We start from the raw sequence: 24443 nt of genomic DNA on the forward strand, positions 1-24443 counted from the left end.
CAGCCCTCTTTTTGACTCGTGCAGGATATACAGGTCCTTGATTGAAGGCAGGTTGGTAGCCATTGTTTTTTCTGCAGTCGTAATTGTCCTCTGAGATGGAACCAGGGCATAAATGCCTTTTCAACTCCTATCCTCAAAACGACACTATAGAGCCCTGCACATCAGAACAACTAGACACAAGGACAGTTTTTCCTCCAACGCCATCACTCTGCTAAACAAATAATTCCCTCAACACTGTCGAACTATTTACAAAGTCTGCACTACTGCTACTGTTAATCTTCTCATCACTCCTTATCACCCCTCCCACTTGTGACTGTATGACTGTAACTTTGTCACTTGTATCCTTGCTATTTATATTGACTGTTTCCTAGTATGATTTTATTGCTCATTGTACCCCATGACTATCATCAAGTGTTGTGCCTGATGATTCTTGACTCCTGACAAATGTATCTTTTCTTTTATGTACACTGAGAGCATTCCTTTTGTGTGTCCAATCACACTTGGCCAATAAAGAATTCTATTCTATAAAAAATTCTCATTTGGTGTACAATGTTCCTTCTCAGCAGATCACAACAGCTAAGCCACACTAGCTCTGTTCACAGTCTGGGCAAAAGAGAAGATGGTTATCTTGAGTCTTTGATGGCTTCATTCAGACACCCCAGACTGGACCTGGGTGCTAAATTAACTCTTTTTTTCTGCATTTGCAGAAGATGCTGAGCTGTAACTTGAACAAAATGGCCTTTGTTTTGAGCAAAGTCTAACTAAACTTAGCACATGGTACAAACACCGTTACTAAATCCTCAACCAATTGGATGTGTGTATCATGTGAATGAAGCTTTGCAACTCAACCTGATGTGGCTAGTTTTACAATTTAAATACCCTGGTGACTCCAAACAACTAGCATTTGTGATTCAGCTGATCATTGTGCAAACAAGCCATTGACACTACTGGCCTACGGGCTTATGATATGAACCCAGCCCAGCCATCTAATTTATAAATGGCTCCCTGCCATGTATGAATCTAGTCAATTGTTTATTCAATAAACCATGTTAAATCACGCATTTGTTTATTCACCAAAGCCATATGGCATAATGAAGTCTGAACTTCTTTATTTTTTTAACTCCACCTTTTTGTTTTTGGAAGTTTTAATCCTCTACTCTGCTGACGACTGTCAATGAACTCAAAAATTGTTGACTTCTTTGTGGCTTTTCAGATACTATTCTGACACATCATCTCTTACAGTGACTTTTGACGGTTTTTGCTTCTAACGAGTGAGCAAAACCACTGCTATCAAAACGCCCATCTTCTCAGCTTAAGGCGCGTCAGGCGAAGTTTACTTTTCTCCTTACCTGGCAGGTGACCGCATTTCTCCTTACCTGACAGGCCTACCAGTTTCCTGAACAATCGAAAGCAAGTAAGAACCAAGATTAGTTGCCACCACAGTTCCCATGGCAGCAACTGCCCTGTTCCTCTTGGCCTAGGGAAAGCTAGTGCTTACAGAAACCAGGTTGTTCAGGTGGGAAGATTGTTACTTACTTCCAGCTTATTCTGAGATTGCCACTCGGCAGCGCTGATTATTGGGAGGTAAGCAGGAATGATAACCCCCCTTTTTAAAAATCACTTTTGTCTATGATTTTCCCTTTTGAAAAGAACACTGGGCTCACCTGCTCGACACAGACAATCTGGAAAAACTTAAGCTTTCTAATTAGGATAATTTCTAATTTTTCTCTCTGATTATGGAATCTTCCCTCTATATATGCGTGAGTTTGGGCTGGATGTGAGAATCTGTTTCTTTCTGGAGAGTCTTTTCCCAACAGCGACTTTGCTATCTTTCTTTGTTTAACTTTCTTTGTGTAACTTTCTTTCTCCTCTTTAGTACAATTTTTTTTTCCAGGTAAAACTCCCCCAGAGTCTATTTCTTCTTTATTACATCCACCAAAAGTTGCTCCATTTTTTTTAAGGGTTCCCTCCCACCCATTCCTTCTCTTGTAGTTTTCTGTGTGTATATATCTCTTTAGGCTTGGATTAGCAAATCTTTGTTTTGCATTTTTTGATTTATTGAACATCATTGCATTTCAGTCTGTTAAAGGTTTTCCCTTGAAATAAATAAAGAGAAAATTTACTTGGGGCCAAAACATCAAAATATAAAGATAATCTTAAATTAGGCATTAGATAAAACAGTTCAGTAAATCAATCGATATTACCTAAAACATGTAGAACTCAAACTTGCAACTATATTGCTAAAGATCTTGTTTTTATACCATCCTCTAAAACAATCGGCCGAATGAAATAATGCCCTTATTCTAGGTGGCTTAATAAATTAAACCATCTCTTTGCAGAGCAACGACTTAACTGAAGCCATCTAGTGAATTTAGGACTTCATTTAGCAAATTAGAATCAATTATCCCATTGTTTTCGGGCAAAAGTACGTTATAAGAAATGAAGACCATGAGAATAGCGAATGTGAAATGTTCGAACGTAGTTATTGGAGGAACAAACATGGGACTCGCGAATGAAGGCACAAATTTGGGGCCGTTTTAAATGTCCTGATTGTGAGACTTTGTGTTCTGTTCTGAAGAAACATTTTTATGCATTGGGGAAAACGCTAGTTTTGGGGGAAAGTTCTCCTCCCCCTTTATTTTGGGTCATGGATTTTTTTTTTTTTAGGTTCTTCAGACTGGGTTCACAAACCTCCGTCAGCCCAAACTCCAGATTGGAGCACCACATTGATTCGGCCACGTTGCTCAGAGAAGAGAAGTTTTCCTGGGATTCTCAACTCCTTTAAATGTTACTCCGTAAGTGGACTGGATTTCAGAGTTTGCCTTCCCGATTCGGAGGCGTCGATGGAGGTTTCCAACACAGTTCTGTGGAGAACTCAAGACTCCACAGCCAAGAGTCTGGAAATACCAGCGGAAACCCCATATCCTTCTGTGGGTCGCTTTTGGCCTCAGAAAAGATCCTTCCTTCAAAGAGTCCTTTTCCATCACAGGTAAGCACTCAGGTGTTTCCACTGGCTTCTTAACCTTTGCAGGTGAAGGGACTCCCACATATTTATTTATTTTGATTTGATTTGATTTGCCGATCGCTTACAAGATTATATGTATAAGCATAAACATGAGTAAGAATACAGGAAATAGGTACGAATAAATAGGGACAAAAGGACAGGGATGGTAGACACGATGGTGCACTTATGCACGCCCCTTACAGACCTCTTAGGAATGGGGTGAGGTCAATGGTGGATAGTTTGAGGTTAAAGAAGTGGGGGTTAGAGGATGAAACTACAGAATTCCAGGCATTGACCACTCAGTTGCCGAAGTCGTACTTTCTGCAATCAAGTTTGGACTTTCTGCAATCAGGTTTACATTGAGTTTGTATCTGTTGTGTGCTCTTGTATTGTTGCGATTGAAGGTGAAGTAGTCACTGACTGGTAGGACATTGACTGGTAGGAAGTCCTCGACTTACAATCCTTTGTTTAGTGATGGTTCAAAGTTATGATGGCGCTGAAAAAAAACTGACTCATGACCGTGTTTTCACAGTTTATCCCCATTGCAGCGTCCCCCACGGTCACGTGATCACAATTTGGATGCTCCTAGAAATTCCCTGGCATTTTGGGACTTTAGAATAGAGCTGGAAGGGACCTTGGAGGTCTTCTAGTCCAGCCCCCTGCTCAAGCAGGAGAACCTATACCATTTCAGATAAGTGACTATCCAGTCTCTTCTTTAAAACCTCCAGTGATGGAGAAGCCACGATTTCTGGTGGCAAGCTGTTCCACTGGTTCATTGTCCTCCCTGTTAGGGAAGCAACCTTCATTCCAGGTTGCTTCTCTCCTTGGTTAGTTTCCAACCCTTATTTCTTACCCTGCCCTCTTGGCCTGGTCTAGGACAGTCACATTTTCCCAATTGAAATTCCTCTCCTCTGCTCGCAATAGAATACCTTATGCTACCAGGCTTGGACTTTTGGACCTGGACAACCTAGAACTACGCTGCCTACGGTCTGACCTAAGCTTAGTATACAAAATTGCCTGCTACAACGTCCTACCTGTCCGTGACTACTTCAGCTTCAACCACAATAACACACAGGCAAACAATAGATACAAACTCAAAGTAAACCGTTCCAAACTCGATGGCAGAAAATACAACTTCAGCCACAGAGGGGGTCAACGCCTGGAACTCACTCCATGACTCTGTGCTTACATCCTCAAACCCCCAAAACTTTTAACCTTAAACTGTCTACCGTGGACCTCACTCCATTCCTAAGAGGTCTGTAAGGGGGCGTGCATAAGTGCACCAGCGTGCCTACCGTCCCTGCCCTACGGCTTCCATTTATTCATACTCGTTTATTATGTATATACTGTTTATGCTTATATGTTTATACTTATATGTTTATATGCTGTGTTCTTGCTTTCTCGTACCTGCTTAACAAATAAATAAGTTTTGAAACTCCTCTTTTCTCTTTCCATTCCCTCAGCTAAAGAGCAGTGGAGTAATAGCTCAGCAAGAGCTCAGCAGCCCACGAAGCAACCCAGGAGGAACCTGCATAAACTTCCGACACCCTGGGCCTCTGAGAGCCATGTCTGTGGGGTCCCAGCCTGGTTCTCAGTCCAACAACGACAGAACGTAGGTTTGGAATAAAGTGGATATGAAGCGGGGAAGCTTTGGCATGGAATCTAATGGGGGTGTATGTTATTCTTTTGGATATAGCGGGACTAGAATAGAATAGAATAGAATAGAATAGAGAATAGAATTTAGAATAGAATTTAGAATAGAATAGAACAGAACAGAATATTGGAATAAAAATAGAATAGAATGGAATGGAATAAGAAAGAATAGAACAGAACAGAGAAACAGAATGGAATGGAATAAGAAAGAATAGAATAGAATTGAATAGAATATCGGAATAAAAATAGAATGGAATGGAATAGAATAGAATAAGAAATAATAGAATAGAATATTGGAATAAAAATAGAATTGAATTGAACTGAAAAGAAGAGAATATCGGAATAAAAGTAGAATATAATGGAATGGAATGGAATAGAATAGAATTCTTTATTGGCCAAGTGTGATTGGACACACAAGGAATAATTTGTCTTTGGTGCATAAGCTCTCTGTGTACATAAAAATTATGATCATAATCATCATAAAAATACATTCGTCATAGTCATAAGGTACAACACTTAGCGATAGTCATGGGATACTAAATAAGCAATCAACATAAATCATACTAGGATACTAAATAAACAATACAAATCGTAAGATACAAGCAACACGGTTATATCCTAAGTAGAGAAGGTAATAGGAAAGATGAGAAGAAGTAATACAGCCTTACTAAATAGTTTAACTGAATTGTGGAAATCAGTTATTTAGCAGAGCGATAGGACGGGGGGAAAAACTGTCCTTGTGTCTAGTTGTTCTGGTGTGCAATGCCCTATAGCGCCATTTTGAAGTTGAAACAATTTATGTCCAGGATGCAAGAGGTCTGTAGATATTTTCACAGCCTTTTTTCTGACTCGTGGAATATACAGGTCTCCAATTGAATTACATCCCTGGGATGTATTTTCCCAAAAGTGCCTTTTTTTTTTTCACGTGGCAACTGGACTTTCTCGTTTTACTTTGAAGAAGTTTCGCTTCTTGTCCAAGAAGCTTCTTCAGCTCTTTTTATGCATTTATTTATGCATTTATTTAATTTTTTTTTGGCAGAGGTGTTCCAAGCAATCTGGCCTACGGCATGCAGCCTCCCGGTTCAAATCTTAGGAGGAGGAATTCCTTATCCCACCTTCCTAACAACAATACAAAGGACTTTAATTCCGATCAGCCGTTAGCTAGAAAAAGGTGGAGCGGCTCGCAGCCGGACCTGCAGGCAAACTTTCTGGAAGAGACACCAAGGAACGGGAAGCTAAGAGAAGGGGACGACTCTCTGGCAGGGCAACCTAAAGAGTTTGGAGCATGGAACCTCGCGTTGGAAGTTGACATGATGGAATTTGAGATCTGTTCCCTAAAACAGAAGGTAATGTACGATCGTATCCTAATCTGCGGACTATACAGGTAGCCCTCGGCTTACAACAATTCGTTTAGTGACTGTTTAAGTTACAGCGGCATTGAAAAAGGAACTCGTGGCTGTGTTTTCACACTTATGACCTGTGATGACCCCAAGGGGTGTGGCACAAAAGCAACAAAGTCACAAAAATAGGCAAAGTCCCTTTAATACCTCCAGCTTGGATCCCCGTGTCCAGTTATCATTGGCTGGAGAAAAAACTCTCCCAAAAACAGTTTTCAAAGGGAAGAAATTCCGTCCAAACCCAAAGTACATTTAAATTATAAATAAAAACCAATACAAACCACACTGCAGCAGTTAACAAGACAGGGCAGGACAAAGGATTGAAGAGGTCAAAAGATAACGAAACACACACACACACTTGGGAAGACTCCAGAACTCAGATAAGACTTGACAAACCAGAATAATTTCACACTTTGCTTCCAGCAACATTGCCATGCGCAGTTTGCCCTTTTAACAAGTCTTCCCAGCTGCAGCCCATGAAGGGGATCAAGGCCCTTTCCTCCCCCCTAAGCCAGGCAACCCATATAGCTCCCTTCTCCTGTTCCTCCCTGCGTGCCCTAGGATGAAGAGGGGGTGGGCCTGGGTCTTCCTCTGAATGCCCAGCCAGACTGTGCCCTTCCCCAGTTTCCTTCACAGCCACTGGAGGCCCACTCCCACTCCCTGTCAGTTGTTCCTCCTCTCCCTCGGAATCAGATTCCAACAGAGGCATGGCATGGCCATTGTAGCATCCCCATGGCCATGTGATCAAAATCCAGATGCTTGGCCACTGACTTATATTTATGACGGTTTTGCAAATTTCCTGGGGTCACATGATAATCTTTTTGGACCTTCTGAAAAGCAAAGTCAATGGGGGAAGGCAGATTCGCTTAACAACTGTGGTGCTAACGTCACTAACTGCAGCGATTCACTTAAAGAGTTGCAGCAAGGAAGATTACGCAACGATTATCTTCTCCGTAAAAGAATTTCTAAATTAAAAAGCAAATTCTCTTTCGACGAAGAGAAATTGTTACAGGAGAAAATACCAATTATTATTATTTTTCCCCTCCCCACAAGGCTCTGGTTAATGTGTAGGCCTGCCTGTGAAATTTCCCCTGACTCCTGTCTTTCCTGCAGCAGATGGAAAGCTCCTTTGCCTACCTGGAGAAGGAAAGAAAGTGGTTGGAAGTGATTCGTTTGGAAGGCAGGACACGAAAAGGGGAACTGGATGATAAGTAAGTAGCCCCCTTCTTGTAGTACGGGAGTGGGTATTGCGTATCAGAAATAAAAGGGGAGAAAAATGGAAGTTAGAAATAAAAGAAGGAGACTAGCGAATTATTAAAATACGTTAAGATAGAGATGTAAACATGACAATTGTAATTGATACGATGATTAAGCTCACCATGTTTAGTATTATCACTATATTTATACTAGAAGATATGTTAAGAGGGAGGAATGGAAAGTTTTATTATATACCATATTATGATTGTAAGATTAGAAAGTCAATATCAAAGTAATATATATTGTAGTAAATGTTGATGGTTATTGCACAGATATTAGTAACCAGACAACACACTGTTTAATGGAAGATGGAATGTTTAATAGTAATAGTAATAGGAGGAAGAGGAAGAGGAAGGAGAAGGAGGAGAAGAAGGAGGAGGAGGAGGAGGAGGAGAAGAAGAAGAAGAAGGAGGAGGAGGAGGAGGAGGAGGAGGAGGAGGAGGAGGAGAAGAAGAAGAAGAAGAAGAAGAAGAAGAAGAAGAAGAAGAAGAAGAAGAAGAAGAAGAAGAAGAAGAAGAAGAAGAAGAAGAAGAAGAAGAAGAAGAAGAAGAAGAAGAAGAAGAAGAAGAAGAAGAAGAAGAAGAAGAAGAAGAAGAAGTTGAAGTTGTTGTTCTTCAAAAGAATCCAACTCTGTCCACTCCTGAAACTGGGAAATATTTCATAATACTGAGACTATTTTGTGGCTTCTACAAAACCAAAGATATTCCTAGAGATACAGAAATCCACCTTCTTGCTTGGTGTGTCTTTCAGGATCTTCAAGATGGAAATGGAGCTGGCCAAGACGAGGTCTTATTTTGGTAAAAGGGATCACCGCTTGCATTCCCAGAGTTTCGGTCACAGCGAACCTGTGGTAAGAAAAACCTTCCAAAATCTTAACTTCTGGATTTGAAACGGACCCTAGCTTAGGATGGTTTTTTTTTTTTTTTTGGCTATTCTGCATTGAAGCAGAATGTGGCAATGGCGCAAAGAAGATGTGGCTGTTGGGGTGGCTGGCTGGGTGAGAAATGAGCTCAAAAATAAAGTGGAAATACTCCCTTCAGAGCCAGGACATGTTGGACGTCAGCCAGGAACTGAGGAACCTCCAAAAAAGCTTGGGTGCTTTGAAGAACTGCATCAAGACCTTAGAAGAGAAACGAAACGAGATGGTGCAGCAGCTGAAATGCGTGAAGGAGGTGAGTTTGGAGGTGAGTTTAGCAGAAAGAGAGAGAGAGAGAGCAGCTTGACTGCTGCAATGGGCTTTTCATGGGGCTGCCCTTGTTAAGATTGAAAGGGTGGTGCTGTTGGAAAACAATAAGCAAGACATCAAAACGGGATTCGTCTCAGTGGCAGGGCACACCATTCCGCCCACCACTCCTTTCAAAATGAGAAACATCCCATTCCATGGCCACTAAAGTCTTTTTCCGGCAATGACCCTGCGGTTCAGGGTTCTCTAATCCTCCTTCTCCAATAAGTATAGCTAAAAGGCAACTGGATTTTGTTTAGTGACTCTAAAAGATTCCAAATGGCCAGCTGTCTGCCAGGAACATACATCCTTGCATCCCCCACCATCTAGTCAGAGCTGAAGATGCTTCTTGGATCAGAAGCAAAATGTCTTCAAAAGAAAAAAACAACAACAAGAGAGTTCAGTTGCCTTTTGAAAAAGCACCTTTGCGATAACCTTGGTCGAGAATCTCCACAGACTTTTAGCTATACAGTTTGGGATGAAAACCCTTTGAATGGGGGTGGGACAATGAACGGATTTTCAAGAAAAAAAAAATGCAGACTACAAGAACCGGAGCGTTACTCAGGTGACCCTGAGGACACAGGTAAACCTCCAAGTGGATGCAAATGACCAGCTATCTGAAAGGTGTATAAATCCTTCCATTCCCCACCCTCCAGTCAGAGGTGAAGCTTCTTGGATGAGAAGCAAAATGTCTTCAAAAGAAAAACAAAAGGAAGTCCAATGGTCTCCTGGAAAAAAAACCAAACACTTTTGGGACTCCTTGTCCAATGTTTCTATCCCTCTCTCCAGACCTTGAGATCCCTCCCTTCGCTTCTTTTTCCAACTTCCTTTCTTAGCCAGTTCAAACTCAGTTCTTGACTTCGCCGCTGTTAAACGTGATGGTCTGAGAATTACTTTTAAGAACATAAGCCCATTTCTCTTCCTTTGGGTCTTCGGGGAGAGCAGAGCTCAGTCAGCCATACAACAGCTACAAAGCCACTGGAAACCAAGCGAGAAAGATGCCAACTCCAAGCTGCTTACAAGAACATCAAACAGGTGTGTGTGTGTGTGTATGTGTGTGTGTTTTCTTAAGTTTTCACGGGTACTTACATGTATGGCGTTCAGCTTTGTTCGGGTATTTTCCCACGTCATTGTAGTTGTGCTTTTAAAGTTGTAGCAACGTTTCGGCAGAATCTCATCTGCCATCATCAGGCTTCTGTATCGGGTTCGTCTGTGAGTCAGACTTTTATATATATAAAAGATCTCTTGGTTCAGGCAACAAATTACCCTTGTATTATGAGGCAAGAGGCTGTTTTCCTTTTCGCGGGATGCTTTTTCTATGATAGATAGATAGATAGATAGATAGATAGATAGAAAATAGATACATAGATAGAAAGAAGATAGATAGATAAATAGATAGATAGATAGAAGATAGATAGATAGAAGATAGATAGATAGAAGATAGATACATAGATAGAAAGTAGATAGATAAATAAATAGATAGATAGATAGAAGATAGATAGATAGAGGATAGATAGAAGATAGATAGATACATAGATAGAAAGAAGATAGATAGATAAATAGATAGATAGAAGATAGATAGTAGATATAGATAGACAGATAGATAGAAAATAGATAGATAGAAGATAGATATAGATAGATAGATAGATAGATAGATAGATAGATAGATAGATAGATAGATAGATAGATAGATAGAATTCTTTATTGGCCATGTTTGATTGGACACACAAGGAATTTGTCTTCGGTTCATAAGCTCCCAGTGTACATAAAAGAAAGAGTCAAGAGTCCAGAATCATCAGGTACAACACAATAGTAGTCATAGGGTGCAATAAGCCATCAAATCATACTAGGAAACAGTCAATATATATTTTTATCCATATATTTATGGATAGAAAATGGGATAAGAAAGATCTCTCTCGTGGCCACTTCATTGCAGAAGAATGCAGCTTTGCTTCAGCAAGTCCAGCACCTCAGTTTGGAGTTGAAACATGCCCAGAAAAATCAAGAAGAATCCGGGGACCAGATCTCGGCTCTCAAATCAGAGCTTGCAAGTTGTAAGAATCAGGTCCATCAACAGGAAGAAGAGAAAGCCCTCATGAAGGAGGAGATGGAATCTGTCAGACAGGTAAATGTCCGTTCTGGGAACGGACCGTGTTCCTCTTCTTTTTAGAGAGAGGAATTTTAAAAAAACAATAAAAAGCAAAAGAATGGAGCTCAGCTGCCCATATCTTCATGGACACACGACCATGCAGTTTTTCTTGTCCATAATATGGAAGTGGTCCGCCACTGCCTTTTGAACGTGTTGTGAATCTTGTCCGTTTAGCTCGCAGCCCTTGGATTGCCTGTTAAGGCTCCTATGGTAAAGGTACACCTGGAGAATCAGTGGATAAGAGATTTAGCCACACAGTTTCCCCAGAAAGAAGCCAGGATGTAGAGACTGCCATCCGAGCTGGATGGGAGATGGAGGGGGGGCGGGGTCAAGGGTAGCCACATCCTAGAATCTCCCAGGATATATCCAGTAGTAACACAGAAAAGAATATCTGGCGCTCAGGGCTGAACTGCGGACAGGGTTGTATTTGTATTTGTCGAATAGGGGGTTGAGCCTTGATGCTCCCTGAGCTTGGCTGTTTTCTTGCAGATGTTTCATTACCTGACTAGGTAACAATATCAGGGCTAGAAGGGAGTGGGGTTTGCAGGGAGGGGGAGGAGGAAGGGAGTAGGAATAGGAGTAGGAGTAGGAGTTGGAGGAGGAACATCAACCTGAAATCTGTAAGGATATATCTAGTGTAACATAGAAGAGAATATAGCTTATGGTTGAATTGTAGGGTCCTTGGTGCTCTCTGAGCTTGGTTATTTTCTTGCAGGGGTTTCATTCCCCAACTAGGTAACATCATCAGTGCTAGAAGGGGTGTTGGGTTTATGATCATAGGTCGAGAGGACTACCTGTAATTTTGCCCAGTTGAACCCAGCTCACCTGGGCCAGGTGAACTGATCTGAAAACTGACACTATTCACTCCTGCTGTTCTTCTCCCAGTCGAAGGAAGAGCTTTCTTCTATAGCAGCTGAGAGCCACCAAAGGCTGGCAGCTCTTTTAGAAAAACTGCATCTTCTGGAAGAGGAGGAAAAGTCCCAGGCTAACCACATCCGGGCTCTGGAGGACAAGTTGCTGGAAGAGAAGGAGAAACACCTTCTCGGAAGAACGGAGGAGCTGCAAGGCCAGGAGGAGACCAAGAAAGCTCTGCAGGCAAGCTGTGAAAATCTCAGGTAAGAAGCATTCAGACCTTCATCCCATGATGGGGACCATCATCAAATGCTCCAGAAGGACGTCAAGATGCTGCGATACGAAAATCTCTGTATAGGTGTGCGTGTGGGGTTTTCTTTGCCCGTGCATAACGTTTGTACGGATAGTCAGTCTGCCTGTCACAAATACAATTTCAACTCATCAAATATTTCTATGGTCTTTTAGAGTTGCCAACAAAAAGGGAGGGGGAAGCAGTGGGCAACTTGCATTCCATAAATAGTTTTTCAAAGATAGTAACTAGGTGACTGAAGTTTCTGCCCCGCAAAATTCTAACTGGAGAGCACGATTGATGGCTTTTGGCTATGGAGGTGTCCCATTGGAGAATATGAATTACGATACACCCAGGGGGTGGGGGAAAACCAGGGTCAAGGGTGACCATGAATGATGTGTCACAGAGTCAGCTACACCCAGGCAGTTCTGGCATGTTTATTCCTAATAAATCTTTAAGTTTTGGAAGTTTGGCTCGAGACTCATGGTTTAAATGGGGTTAAGTGCCGGAATCCTGACATCCAGCCTCTTTGGCTAGGAAGTGGCGCAGCTCAAACCATGGATGTGCAACGTTATTCCTTGAGCATATCCGTTTCACTGGCGTTCCAAGGCAGTTGACCAACTTACCTGAGCCAAGAGAACCAGGTAGCCTAATGGTTAGAGGGGTTATGTTCCTCAGAGGCAATGCCATGGGTGCAAAAATCAGTTCCCCTGTTCCTTTCCAGGTGGCTTTGAAGAATCCACAAACACTTTCTCACGGACCTTTTACCTTCTCTCCCCCTTGGTTCTGTAGGGAATCTCTGATCCAATTACAGGAGGAGAAAGGTCTTCTGCAGGTTCACTGCCAGGACCTTGAAAGGCAAGCTGAAGAGTTGGGCAAGCAATTGGACGAGCAGCGGTCCATCTCCCAAGACTGGAGAAACCGATGGGAGGAAGGAAATGCCACTCTGAAGACCAAGGAAGAAGACCTGGAGAAAATGAATGCCCAGAACCAGGATTTTCAAGCCAAGGTGCGGCCGACAGTTTCTTGATAAGTTTTCCTCCCTTTCCTTGTCTTCTGGATTTTCAATTGTCCTGGCCCTTTTGATCTTTCAGCTGTAGGCAAGGATCAGTAGGGTCCCTGGTGCTCTCTTGAGCTTGGTGGTGGTTTTCTTGCAGACTTTTCAATACCCAAACTAGGTAACATCATCAGTCCTAGAAGGGAGGTGTGTTTTTTGGAGAAGGAGGAAGAGGAGGAAGACAAAAAGGAGGAAGGAGGACTGTGGGGTCCTTGGTGTTCTCTGAGCTTGGTGGTTTTCTTGCAGACCTTTCATTACCCAAACTAGGTAACATCATCAGTCCTAGAAGGAAGGTGGGTTTTTGGAGGAGGGGGAGGAGGGGAAGGAGGAGGAAGAGGAGGAGGAGACGGAGGGAGGGAGGGAGAAGGAGAGAGGGAGAGAGAGAGGAAGAACAAAAAGAGGAGGAGGTGGAGGAGATGGAGGGAGGGAGGGAGAAGAAGGAGAGAGAGGAGGAGGAGGAGGAGGAGGAGGAGGAGGAGGAGGAGGAGGAGGAGGAGGAGGAGGAGGAGGAGGAGGAGGAGGAGAGGAAGAATAAGAGGACTGTGGGATCCTTGGTTGTTTCTTTACCAATGTTTCATTTACCAAACTAGTTAACATCATCAGTGCAGTGATGACGTTACCTAGTTTGGGTAATGAAACGTGCAGGAAAACAGCCAAACTCAGAGAGCACCATTACTCCTCATTTTCAACCCTGAGTTACAAATATTCTCCTTTATTGGTCTGCCTTTTTTTTTGGATCTTGTCACAGCTGGTGCCATGTTTAAGTCTCAGTGATGCCCTGGAGAACATCTGCAGTAGCATCTCAGGGCTGGCTTGCCTCTTGTCTGCTGACTTGGGCTCTTGTTTCTTGGTAGAACGCAGAATGGAGTTTGGAGAAGCAGAGGCTGCAGCAACTGGTCCATGTTTTGGAGGAGCAACTTACCGAAAAGTAAGGAAAACAAGAGAGCAAGACGGGGATCTCAAGGTATAAATGACCATTAGACCTCCACAGGAAATGATCTGTCCATGTTCTCCAGGAATTAAAAGGCACTTTTGACAGACAAGGCTGTTATGTCGTGGCAAATTCCACCCAACAGTAATAACAATACTGCACTGAGCCACGGTGGTTAGAATGCGGTACTGCAGGCTAGTTCTGCTGACTGCCAGCCGCCTGCAATTTGGCAGTTCAAATATCACCAGGCTCAAGGTGGACTCAGCCTCCCATCCTTCCGAGGTGGGTCAAATGACCGCCCAGATTGTTGGGGGGGGCAAGAGGCTGACTCTGTAAACCGCTTAGAGAGGGCTGTAAAAGCACTGTGAAGCAGTATGTAAGTCTAAGTGCTATTTCTATTTCTGGAGGAGAAAGCAAAATGTTAGAAAATGCCAGGTTCCCATAACGGGCAATGCACTTTCTACGAAGACGGTTGTTTCCACTGCATAAAACAGGAAGAAAAACTTTTCAGATCTACAGGGAATGTTATTGAACTTTGGTTTCCTATAATCTCTGGAGGCCTCCATCTTCCTCTGCTGTTGCTTCTTCATTTCGACGCGTTTTTAAAGTCATTTTGTGCCCAAAGACACAAAGCATTGGGTTTGGTTTCCAGGAGGTGTTGCAACTGAGTTCAAAAGAATTCTTATCCCCAGGGACCAAGCCTTGAAAGATCTCAGGATGACCAAAGATGGAGACAGAACTGTGTTGGAGACGAGAACTTCCTCAGAGCCGAAGATAACAAGGGAAGGTCTGGGGACCTCTTGTGAGAAGGTTAGTTCTGGTGTTGTGGTTCTCTGGCAGCAGGTGCGGATGGCTGAGGTCTCTGAGAGCATGGGCAATTCGGGAGTAAGGCTGGAAGGTGATGGCTCCTCCCATAAGGGATAAAAGCCAGCCTTTGGGGTTGGCTTCTTTGCAGGAAGCAAAGAAGTTCTTTATGCTCAGAGTCCTCGTTGCTCCGTTTTTTGTTTTTTTTTAAACATCTGGCTTTGGATATTTATCTGCAATTAGTCTTTTGTTCAATTAGTTTTAATGACTCTTTCCTGTGAATGAACAGAATTCACAGAGATGCATTAAAAAGGTTTGCTTTAATATATACTTCGTGTTTCTTTGATTTTGAACGAGGCTTGGGTCAGAACACCTGGTCAAGAAGACATGTCAGTTGGATCTGGCACCCACCTCGAATACGTTTGAGCTACATGTAGAAGGCACCTCCATGCTCCATCCCAGCTGCTATGAGACCAGTGAGCTTGGAGACATCCAATGGGCCATGGTGAAAAACCAGCTGGTCTAGCTGGGCCTTCTTGTCCCCATGAAATTTTTGAATTAGGATTGATTTTTTTTGAACAAGAGGGAAGGTCTGAGGTAGTTATTCCCTTTCAATGTAAGTTTGAAGAGCAGAGAGCAATTGGTCATGCTACATAACCTTATCGACTTTAACCAGGAGAATAACGAGGTGTTTGGAATGGGGCAGTGGCCTGGAGGTGGAGCTCTCACTTCACAATCAGGAGGCTGCGAGTTCGATTCTTGGTAGCGGCAGATATTTCTCTCTCTGGGCACACTGAGAATATTATCGGATGAACAAAACTCCGCATTGGTGACAGGAAGGACATCCGGCCATTAAACACTCTGCTAGCTTCATTCGGTTGCCCAGATTCCATCCATTTTGCAATCGATGAATAAGGAAGTAATTGCTTGAAGAGATACCTTAGAAGGTCACAATAGTTCATAATCTGCAATCAGTTCACAAAAATCTTGAGCTGTGTGGGTTAATCTCCCATGTCATAAAGGAGAAGTGACCATCAGGAAATTCTTGCTGACCCAGAGCTATTTGTTCCCCCCTTTCTAGGGGCGTCCTAGTGGCTTGGAGGCAAAGATTATTGGGAATCAGCTGGAAGGTCTCAGGCTACAACATCATTCAGTGACTGAGCAGGTGAGATTTTTATTTTATTTTATTTATTTTTCAAGCGATTATAAGATAACAGGTATAAATATAAACATAGTTACGAATACATGAAATGGATACATATAAGAAAAAAAAAACCACACTAGGACAGGGATGGTAGGCACGCTGGTGGACTTATGCATGCCCCCTACAGACCTCTTAGGAAAGGGGTGAGGTCAATAGTAGACAGTCTAAGGTTATAGTTTTTGAGGTTTGGGGAAGAAACCAGAGAGATTTGGATTTTTAGTTACGGTTTGTATGTACTTTGTTTTTGGACTGAATTTTCTCCACTTGAAGGCTGTTCCTGGGAGTATTTTTCTCCAGTCGAAGATAACCTGGACATTTTGGGGGCAGAGTTGGAGATAATAAAGGGACTGTTCTTGTTTATTTGACTGTGTTGCCTTTGTGCCACGTCCCTTTGGGTCATCACACAGACTATTCCATGTTTCTGTTCTCCAAAAGCTGAAGGAACTGTTCAGACAGAGGCAACAGCAGCAAGCGGGAACCAGGAAGCATCAGGATGGGGGACTCGAGAGCTCAACAGCACCCCAGAATGTTCCGCGAGTGCTGGTGAGATGCCATCTTTCCATCACCGTGATGGGCCACCAGTTGAATCCCAGCTGTGTGGATACCAACCTTGTTTTGGGGAGGTGGGGAACAGGGGTGACCCAACGGTCCTAGAATGGGTTCTAGGTCCTTCAACTTTAGGTGGGAGGATATCGGATTCTGGAGCATACCAAGGAGTGTTTTGCAGAGGTTATTCCGTTAGCCATGGTAGGATGCTGGACCAAGCTGTGCTCTAGATCAAGAGTCTCCAACCTTGGCCACTTTTAAGACTTGTGGACTTCAACTCTCAGAATTCTGGGAGTTGAAGTCCACAAGTCTTAAAAGTGGCCAAGGTTGGAGATCCCCTGCTTTAGACTGATCCAACCGCTTGGTTTTTCTCACAAGATGTGATTTTGAGGATGGGGTCTTAGCCTCGAAGATGATGAACCACCAGCAATGCCCCAGAACGACCTCCAGTTTGCTTTTCCCCGCTTCACAGGGACGCCTCGGAGTTTCACCAGAAGAAAGACATTGGGAAGCTGGAGACACATCCAAAAGGGAGGAAGAAGAAGAGAGCCTTCGGCAGCAGCTGAAAGCAAAAACCGATGTGGTAAGCACAACTCATTTGCAGGCTGCGTCCTCAAAAAAATAACTTGGCAGGAAAAGAAGGCTGTTTTTGTCACTCACACCTCAGTAGATGGAAGGTGCTCCTGAAAATAACTCGACCCTAATGTATGGGATGGCTATAAGGCAAGGAGACTCAAGAAAGATGGATGAGGATTGAAGCTAAGCAGACGTTTCTTCTCATTGGATGTCTTTATTTTCGTTCGTCTTCTTTCTTGACTTGGGATTCTTGAAATGGGTTTTTAGACTGCAAAGTAAAGTTTCCCCTTGCACAAATGCGTGCTAGTCATTTCCGGCTCTAGGGGGTGCTGCTCATCTCCGTTACAAAGCCGAAGAAGAGACAGCGCTGTCCGAAGATGTCTCCGTGGTCATTTGGCCGGCGGGACTAAACGCCAAAGACGCACAGAACGCTGTTCCCTTCCCACCGAAGGGGTCCCTATTTTTCTACTTGCATTTTTACATTTTTTTTTCGAACTGCTAGGTTGGCAGAAGCTGCTGGGACAAGGAACGGGAGCTCGCTCCATTCCATGGCGCTAGGGATTCGAACCAACGAACCGCCAACCGTTGCAAGCATTCCATGACCGATTTGAGCTTTGGAGAAAAGTTTATTTGAAAAAAAAAAAAAAAAAAGGCAGGATCAAAATAATTTTAAGTAAGATCCAAAAAGTGAAGGCTAGCTGCCTTCCGGCTGCAGGTTCTCAAAGGTTCCTGGCTCTCTCTTTGCGGGATTCTGTTAAAATTTTGTTTCCTCACTTCCAGATTTCCGCCATGGCCTGTGAAATTCAAACTTTGAAAGAGAAAAATGAGAACTTAATGCAAGGTGAGGAACTTTTGGCTCTTATTTCAGTGAGGTCCCACCTTTACTGCAAGATGATTCAAATCCTTTTATTTGAATATATTCATATTCCTCTCTCTCTCTCTCTCTCTCTCCCAGCTTTAATGCAAGATGATTCAAATCCTTATTGCCCACTTAGCTTTCGTAGGCCTCAGCTAACATCATCAGAGTATACAACTACCATTGAAGAGATATAAAGGCACATATCTCTTCAATGGTAGTTTTACACTCTGACAATGTCATTAGAGGCTAACGAAAGCTAAGTGGACAATATAGTTTTAGTTCCAGGATCGTGATGTCTGTCTCTTTTTTTATAGCTAGTTCAGCCCCTTTTATCATCCAACGTTTTATTGAAAGCATCCCAATTTTGTTTATGTGACTCTGGAGATGCTGCAACGGTTGTTAAGTGTGAAAAACGGCGATACATCACTTTTTTTTCCAGTGTTGCGGTAGCTTTAAATGATCCCAAAGTTGCTTTTTTTCCCAAGGGGCAATTTGGGTTTTCTCTGAAGATGTTTTGCTTCTTCGGATCTTCTTCTTCAGAACTGAAGGAAGCTTCTTGGGCGAGAAGCGAAACATCTTCAAAGAAAAACCAGGAAACTCCAATTGCCTCGTGGGAAAAAAATAAAAAAAAATAAAAGGCACCTTTGGGACAACCATGAACTGGAGGATTGAGCATCTCCACAGACATCTCAACGGTCACTGAAAGGACTGTTGTAAGCCGAGGACGATCTGTAAGGAGTGGACGGTCGTTAAAACGAAGCTTGGCTCTTTTTCCCCAACAGCCAAACTGAGATTCCAAGAACAGATCCAGCAGATCCACCAGCTTTCAAAGCGACCGTCGGCAAAGAGTCACAAGGAACTGCAGGTTCCAAGACTTTCCACCAGCCCCGCAGATGGTGCGCAAACTACTCATTGCCATGAGGTTCTGGAGGTTTCCTCGCGGAAGGATGAAGCTCCACCCTCTCCCCAACACGCAGAGATACAGGAGCTGTGTGAAGCCTGCGCTGAGGGGCAGCAAAGATACCCTTCGAGTATCAGGATGGCGCAAAAGGCCTCCTTGCTTCTACCTTCCGGCGCATCTCATCAACCACACGGGATCTTCTCGGATATACCTTCAGCATTGGACAAGCTTTTATTAGTCCCCGTGACTTCTCCAACCGTCCCCCCAAAGCATGTGGAGGATGAAGTTTTACTCAGACCCTGGAGCCCAGGGCTTTTGTCCCCCAAGCCTTTTGGGGCTCCAAGACCATGGTCCCCTTTTCGAGAGAGGGCCGAATCGCCGGAGAACAGAAGAGAAGCGTAGCAACCAAGGTTGGTTCGTGAGGACAGAAGAAACATCAGCCCGGGGATCTGACCTTAGGAAGGATGCACTGAGTTTTTTTTTCTTCTTCTCCTGCTTTCTAAAATATATATATTTTTAATGTTTATTTTTAACAAGAAACATAAACAAACACAAAAACACAAAACAAAATCTTTCCATTGTACAGTGTGTTGGTTGATACCTATCTCTTGTGCACGATATCAACAGTCTTTTTCCTTCCTAATTTTATGTTCACAATTCACAGTGTATAAAAGTACTGTCCTCTTGATATCAAGTCATTGTTAGACTGTAATTACAATAAAAGATATTATGATAGATATTAAAAAAGCTGGATTTAATCTTTTGCCTAGTTGTGGAGGATCTCCAAGGGGAGGATAAGCCTGTTCCCATCTCAAGGCTTCTGCTAATCGCAAGATTGCTTGAAGCTAGTAATGTTGGCGGGGGGAGATCTATTACCTCATTGGCAGGTAAGGATGTGAAAATAAGAACCCACCATAAACACAAGGAGGGCCGGACGCTCAGCTGGGGCCTCCGATTAAGAGTCTGGCTCCTGCAATTTTGAGTTTTCTCTCCCGTCGACATTCTCTTGGGTTTGGAGAAGATTGGTCCTGGGGCTCTCCATTATCTCAAGGGCTTCTTATCATCGGCCAAGATGCTCGAGATACACGGCCAGCTGCTGTTTATGCCGCCGGGCGTAACTCAATAACCCAACATCCCCACCGATTCCAACAAAGCCATTTGCTGTCCGACAGGAGGGAGATTTCCTGGTAGGTTTCACCATAGAGATTTGAAAAAGGAAGAGAATTCTGCAGCCCTTCTAGTGCCGTGATGGCACGCATGCCACAGGTGCCGCGCCGAGCCATTTGTGCGGGCACGCGAGCCCCAGCCAAAATCACCTGCACTGCGCACGCGTGCGCCTCCCAGCTGATTTTCGGCCCGTTTGAGGCCTTTTCTTGGCCTCCCAAAGGCTTGAGGGAAGCCTCTGCAGCCTTGGGAGGCTGAAAAATGGGCCTTCCGGAAAAAAACCGGAAGGACCCATTTTCAGCCTCCGGAGGGCCTTTATAGCCCAGGGGAGGCTGTTTTCGCCCTCCAAAGGGCCTTGAGGGAATCACGGAATCGCTTCCGCTGCTTTCCACTAGGGTGCACAAACCTGTGTTGGCTTTAGTGAAACCGGCAGATTTCTGACACTGTGATATCATTTCAAGAAAACAAACAAAAGAGCCGTTTTATGACGTCTTTGATAATAAAGATGACTACATGAATAAACCTTAACGATAAGAAGCTTTTGACGCCTCCAAAGCACCTGCCGCCCTTTTCGGGGGAGTTGAGCCCCCAATACGTAGGACGAAGAAACCGGACGACGACAAGCCACGATCTGAAGAGGTAGAAGTTTATTGGAATATAAACATTCAGATAACTTGTTAAGATAGAAAACAAAAACAAAAACAAAACAGAAAAAAAAAAAATTAAAAATAAACCCAACGACAACATATACAGACACTTGCTGGAAGGAAAACATCTGAGGTATTTTAGTTTTTCACCATCTAGGCTATCACTTTTTTTTTCTTTCTTTCTTTAAATAGTTAAGAACAAACTAGTTCCAAGGCTGCTGTAGTGACCTGATCTTTAGATTTGACTACCTTCCTTTTCCTTCCTTCCTCTTTCTGACCTCTTGGGAAGGGAAGGAAAAAGAATAGCAGCAGCTGGAAAGGGCTGTGTAGGGATTTTGCGCGCAGATCCTTCTCGGGTGGCGTGTGGGGTGGGATAACTCCGTACTCCTTCACACCCATCCGACTTCTGGGGCTACCTAAAAAAAGCACCGGGGTGGGGCGGGATGCTTGCTGGACTAAGGGCAAAAATGGGGAGGGAAAAAGGGGGGGAAAAATTACCCTTGAAACATCGGATGGAAACCCCTGTGGGCAGCCCTGCTTCACAGTCTGGCCTTCCAAGGTCAGAGATCCTGCGATGGCTCAACAGGTTGAGGCAGGGACCTGCCAAACTTGGCCAACTTTTTGAGACCCAACTCCCAGAATTCCCCAGCCAGCCATAGGGAAGAGGCTGTCTGAGGAATTCTGGGAGCTGAAGTCCACGAGCCTCGAAAGTTGGCCAAGTTTGGAGACCTCTGGGTCGAGGAGATGGACCCAACGGAGACCCTCGGCCAGGAAGCAGGAACGGCCCAGGTTCGAGGGGGATGATTTAGGCATTTTTAGGGCCGGGCCTCCCTCAACGCCCAATTGGCCCGCCCAAGTTGCCACAAGGCCTTTTTGGATGTCCAGGGGTTGGGTGGGAAGGAAGCCACCCTCTGAAAACACGGATCTGCCCTTCAAACAACCTGCCCTTCCCGTCGTACTGAAAAGTCCTGAGTGCCATACAATCTTTTAATATCCCGAGTTAGGGAAGGGAAGGGGTGAAGGCTCCCTCCCTCTCCAACAATCCCACCCGATGTCCCCCCCACCCACCCACCCAATGGAGGCGTGCTCTGCTGCCGCCTTACGGACCCCTTCCCCCCCAAATCCCACCGAAGAGAGAAACGCTACCACCGCCACGGCGGGGCATCTCTGAAATTGAGGGGGCTCCCGTCTTCAGTCCCAAATTTTAAAAAAAGCAGCAGACAGAGCAAAAAATAAGAGCCTCCCCCACCCCCCATGAACAGAGCCAACGTGTGATGCCGCAGCTTAATCTGAATGAGGTATATATTTATATTTATATATTTATATATATATCGTTACAAACCCTCCCGAAATCTAGCTCACCCCCCTCCCACCCAAAACAAACAAACAATAAAAACCCTGAAGAAGAACAAACTCTTTAACTCCCTGCCTGGATCCCGGTTAGCGGCGTCCGTTGCTAAGAGGAATGAAGGCTGCCCGCCCCGCCACCAGCCCTGGGAAAGCTACTCCAGTGATTCAAACAGCTTTCTCTCTGCAAGGGATGCAAACTTGGGCGTGGCTGGGGGGAGGTACGATGATTTGGGAGGGGGCTGAGACATATTGAAGAGATGACAGCAGTAGTGGGAGGTTAATTTCCCTGAGATGAAGGGGAAAAATAAACTACATGGGCTTGCAAACTTCCATCCTTTTTTACCTCCCCCCCAGCTCCCCAAAAATGACTTTTTTACCTCCAAGGCCAAGTTTTGATACTCAAGAGGGCTCCAGGATGGGGGTAAAACCCCCGGAGACGGAGAAGCGTGCTTAAAAATAAATAAAAGTTTAAAAAGACGCAAGGGTTTGGCAAAAGCATCCCCTTGTCCCTCTCTCTCTTTCTCTGCTCTCGTCAGCCTGCAGAAGCCCTCACAATTATGGGATCAAGAGGTCTCCTCCTGCAGAGGCGGCCAGGGTTTCCTTCAAACAGCCGCCAAGGGTTCGGTTTTACAAAATGGGAGACGGGACGATCTTAGAGGGACGCACGCCACCCTCCCGGAGAAACTTCTAAACAACGCGGAGGATCAAAAATCCCTACTGGGGCAAAACATTTGCTTAAAAAGCCACAAGTGGCCAGGAAAGGTTGGCAGATCCTGGACGGCCAATTCCATTTTTTTTAAGCCTCTCTCTCTCTCTCTGCCCTGCCTTAATCGGAAGACTCCATTCACCATGGGGCTCTGCTATCTGCGCACTCTTCGGCTGGAGGAAGGTGGGTAGAAGAAACGACCTCATTGGAGCACCATCTTTGGGCTTCCTGCCTGCCCTTGGAATGGAAGCAGGAAGGGGCTTTGGGGACGTGGGCCCAGGCGGATTGGTACACGTTTCGGAGTCGAATGTTTTCGATGAGAAAGATGGCTGCTTTCTCAAGCAGAGCGAAGGAGGTGGATTTTTTTTTTGTTGAGGTTGCAGATTGGAGCCACGGCGGAGCTTATCTTGGCCAGTTGGTGGTCCAGTTGGCAGGGCAGGAGATAATAGGGGCTGTCCTTCTTGCAACCTGGGCCTCTGTCCTCTCAGGGGTAGCTAAAGGGACGTACAGTGTCCTTTGGCATGTCCACCGCTTGACATGCCAAGACCAAGTCACTCTTGCCTATGGATTCTCTTCCAAGAACTTTTCTTTCCCGGGTGGATGAAAACACGGGGGTGGGAATAGTCACAACCCAACCACTAATAAGGCAGGGCTGCGAAAGGGAGGGAGGGAGGGAGGAGAGACCAAGATATGGGCATTTTCCAAGGTATCTGGCCCACATTGGGTGGATCTGGGCTGTCCCCAAGTTATCGCTTTTCTTCATTTGTCCTCCCATGGCTACGTGGCAACCAGGGAGCGCATCTCCTCCTTCAAGGAGCAGCGTGGCTAAAATGTTTGCCCACTCAGATGGAAGGAAGCCTGTTGGCCAAGAGAGGAGGAGGAGGAGGAGGAGGAGGAGGTGGAAGAAGATCCTTAAAAGACCTGTTTAAAATAGAAACGGGGAGGGATCCAGCCCCTCGTTACTGGCCGTGTTTGGGGTTGGGTGGGTCTGTCTCAGCAAGCTTTGGGAGATCACAGATTCCTCCGACTTGACCCATTTTGAGTGCTCTTCGGATACGTCAGAATTATAACTCGCGTCTCAGGTGAGGAGTTCTGGAAGTCCTGCACATTTAGAAAGCGCCATACTGCAGAGTAACGTTTCTCAAATCAGTAACTTTAAAGAGGAGAGGAATTCTGGGAGCGGAAACCTGCTCTTCTTAAAGTTGCCAAGGTTGAGGTGAAACACTGCCGTAGAAGAAGGGGGGGAAAAAGGCCTTTTTGGGGTTAAGGAGGAGGAAAAAAAAAAAAAAAAAAGAAGAGGAATTAACCTGCCACCAATGCCGACTTCTCTCCCACGCCCGAAGTGGTTGGGGCCAATATCAAAACCTCCATTCCTTCAAGCCAGGGGGAAAGTTTTGTTCCTCTTTTAATCTCTCTCTCTCTCTCTCTCTCTCTCTCCCACTTTCGTTTGGTGTCTCTTTGGTGCTACAATATATAAAATTCAAACTAAAAAGCAGTCGACAAGACATATAAAAAGAAGCTTTTAACATACGCAAATCCTTCCAGAAGAGGTGGGAAAAAAAAAACCAAAAAACAAACAGGGGAAAAAATAACAAACCCCAACCCACCCAACAACACAGCAATAAGTACATTTATTTATTTTTTGTTGAGGTATTTCATCTGCTCGGGAGAAGCTGTTGCAGTTCTGTAGGATGACTGAGTTTGACCAGGGTGGGATGTTTTTTTTACCTTAAGGTGAGACGTTGCTCATCTGAGCGGAAAGCGGCTGTAGTTAAAAACCAAGATGATCTTAGTTGGATTTGAGGGAAACAACCCAGTGAGAAACTAAGACAATCTTAGCTGGATTGGAGGAAACAACAACCAAGAAACCAAGAT

General features: G+C 44.4%; 2 protein-coding genes across 9 annotated transcripts in view; one reads left to right on the forward strand and one right to left on the reverse strand.

Moving 5' to 3' along the window:
* The first annotated feature begins 1403 nt into the window (after positions 1-1403).
* LOC113442211 (uncharacterized) lies at positions 1404-19443 on the forward strand. 7 transcript variants are annotated; one of them, XM_087941531.1, is made up of 18 exons: positions 1404-1584; positions 2668-2989; positions 4468-4616; positions 5697-6003; positions 7171-7265; positions 8062-8161; positions 8352-8499; positions 9474-9568; positions 10470-10658; positions 11568-11797; positions 12616-12832; positions 13735-13808; positions 14504-14621; positions 15697-15780; positions 16255-16362; positions 16838-16948; positions 17722-17782; positions 18583-19443. In XM_087941531.1, the coding sequence occupies exons 2-18, from the start codon at positions 2786-2788 to the stop codon at positions 19101-19103; spliced, it is 2811 nt and encodes a 936-aa protein (XP_087797657.1). In that variant the 5' UTR covers positions 1404-1584; positions 2668-2785; the 3' UTR covers positions 19104-19443. The 7 variants fall into 7 exon arrangements, with proteins under 7 accessions (XP_087797657.1, XP_087797660.1, XP_087797662.1 ...); XM_087941534.1 differs by having other exon boundaries at positions 8352-8495; positions 9479-9568; XM_087941536.1 differs by having other exon boundaries at positions 8352-8483; positions 9479-9568.
* Positions 19444-24077: 4634 nt separating this feature from the next.
* Positions 24078-24443, reverse strand: part of ARID3B (AT-rich interaction domain 3B) — a 39986-nt gene continuing 39620 nt past the window's right edge. For both annotated transcript variants that reach the window (XM_087941538.1, XM_087941537.1), the window contains exon 9: positions 24078-24443. This exon is cut by the window's right edge and continues 1983 nt beyond it. The gene's annotated coding sequence lies outside the window, so the exon portion shown is untranslated.

Source organism: Pseudonaja textilis, chromosome 13 (assembly GCF_049901715.1).
Source record: "Pseudonaja textilis isolate UNSWEBS1 chromosome 13, rPseTex1.2, whole genome shotgun sequence".
Taxonomy (NCBI): Eukaryota; Metazoa; Chordata; class Lepidosauria; order Squamata; family Elapidae; genus Pseudonaja; species Pseudonaja textilis.

Excerpts from the sequence above, each read along its gene's own strand:
- LOC113442211 (XM_087941530.1), top strand. The coding sequence starts at position 2,786 with ATGTTACTCCGTAAGTGGACTGGATTTCAGAGTTTGCCTTCCCGATTC. Across the intron at positions 2,990-4,467 it reads AGAGTCCTTTTCCATCACAG|CTAAAGAGCAGTGGAGTAAT; the intron begins GTAAGCACTCAG and ends CCATTCCCTCAG. Across the intron at positions 4,617-5,696 it reads CAGTCCAACAACGACAGAAC|AGGTGTTCCAAGCAATCTGG; the intron begins GTAGGTTTGGAA and ends TTTTTTTGGCAG.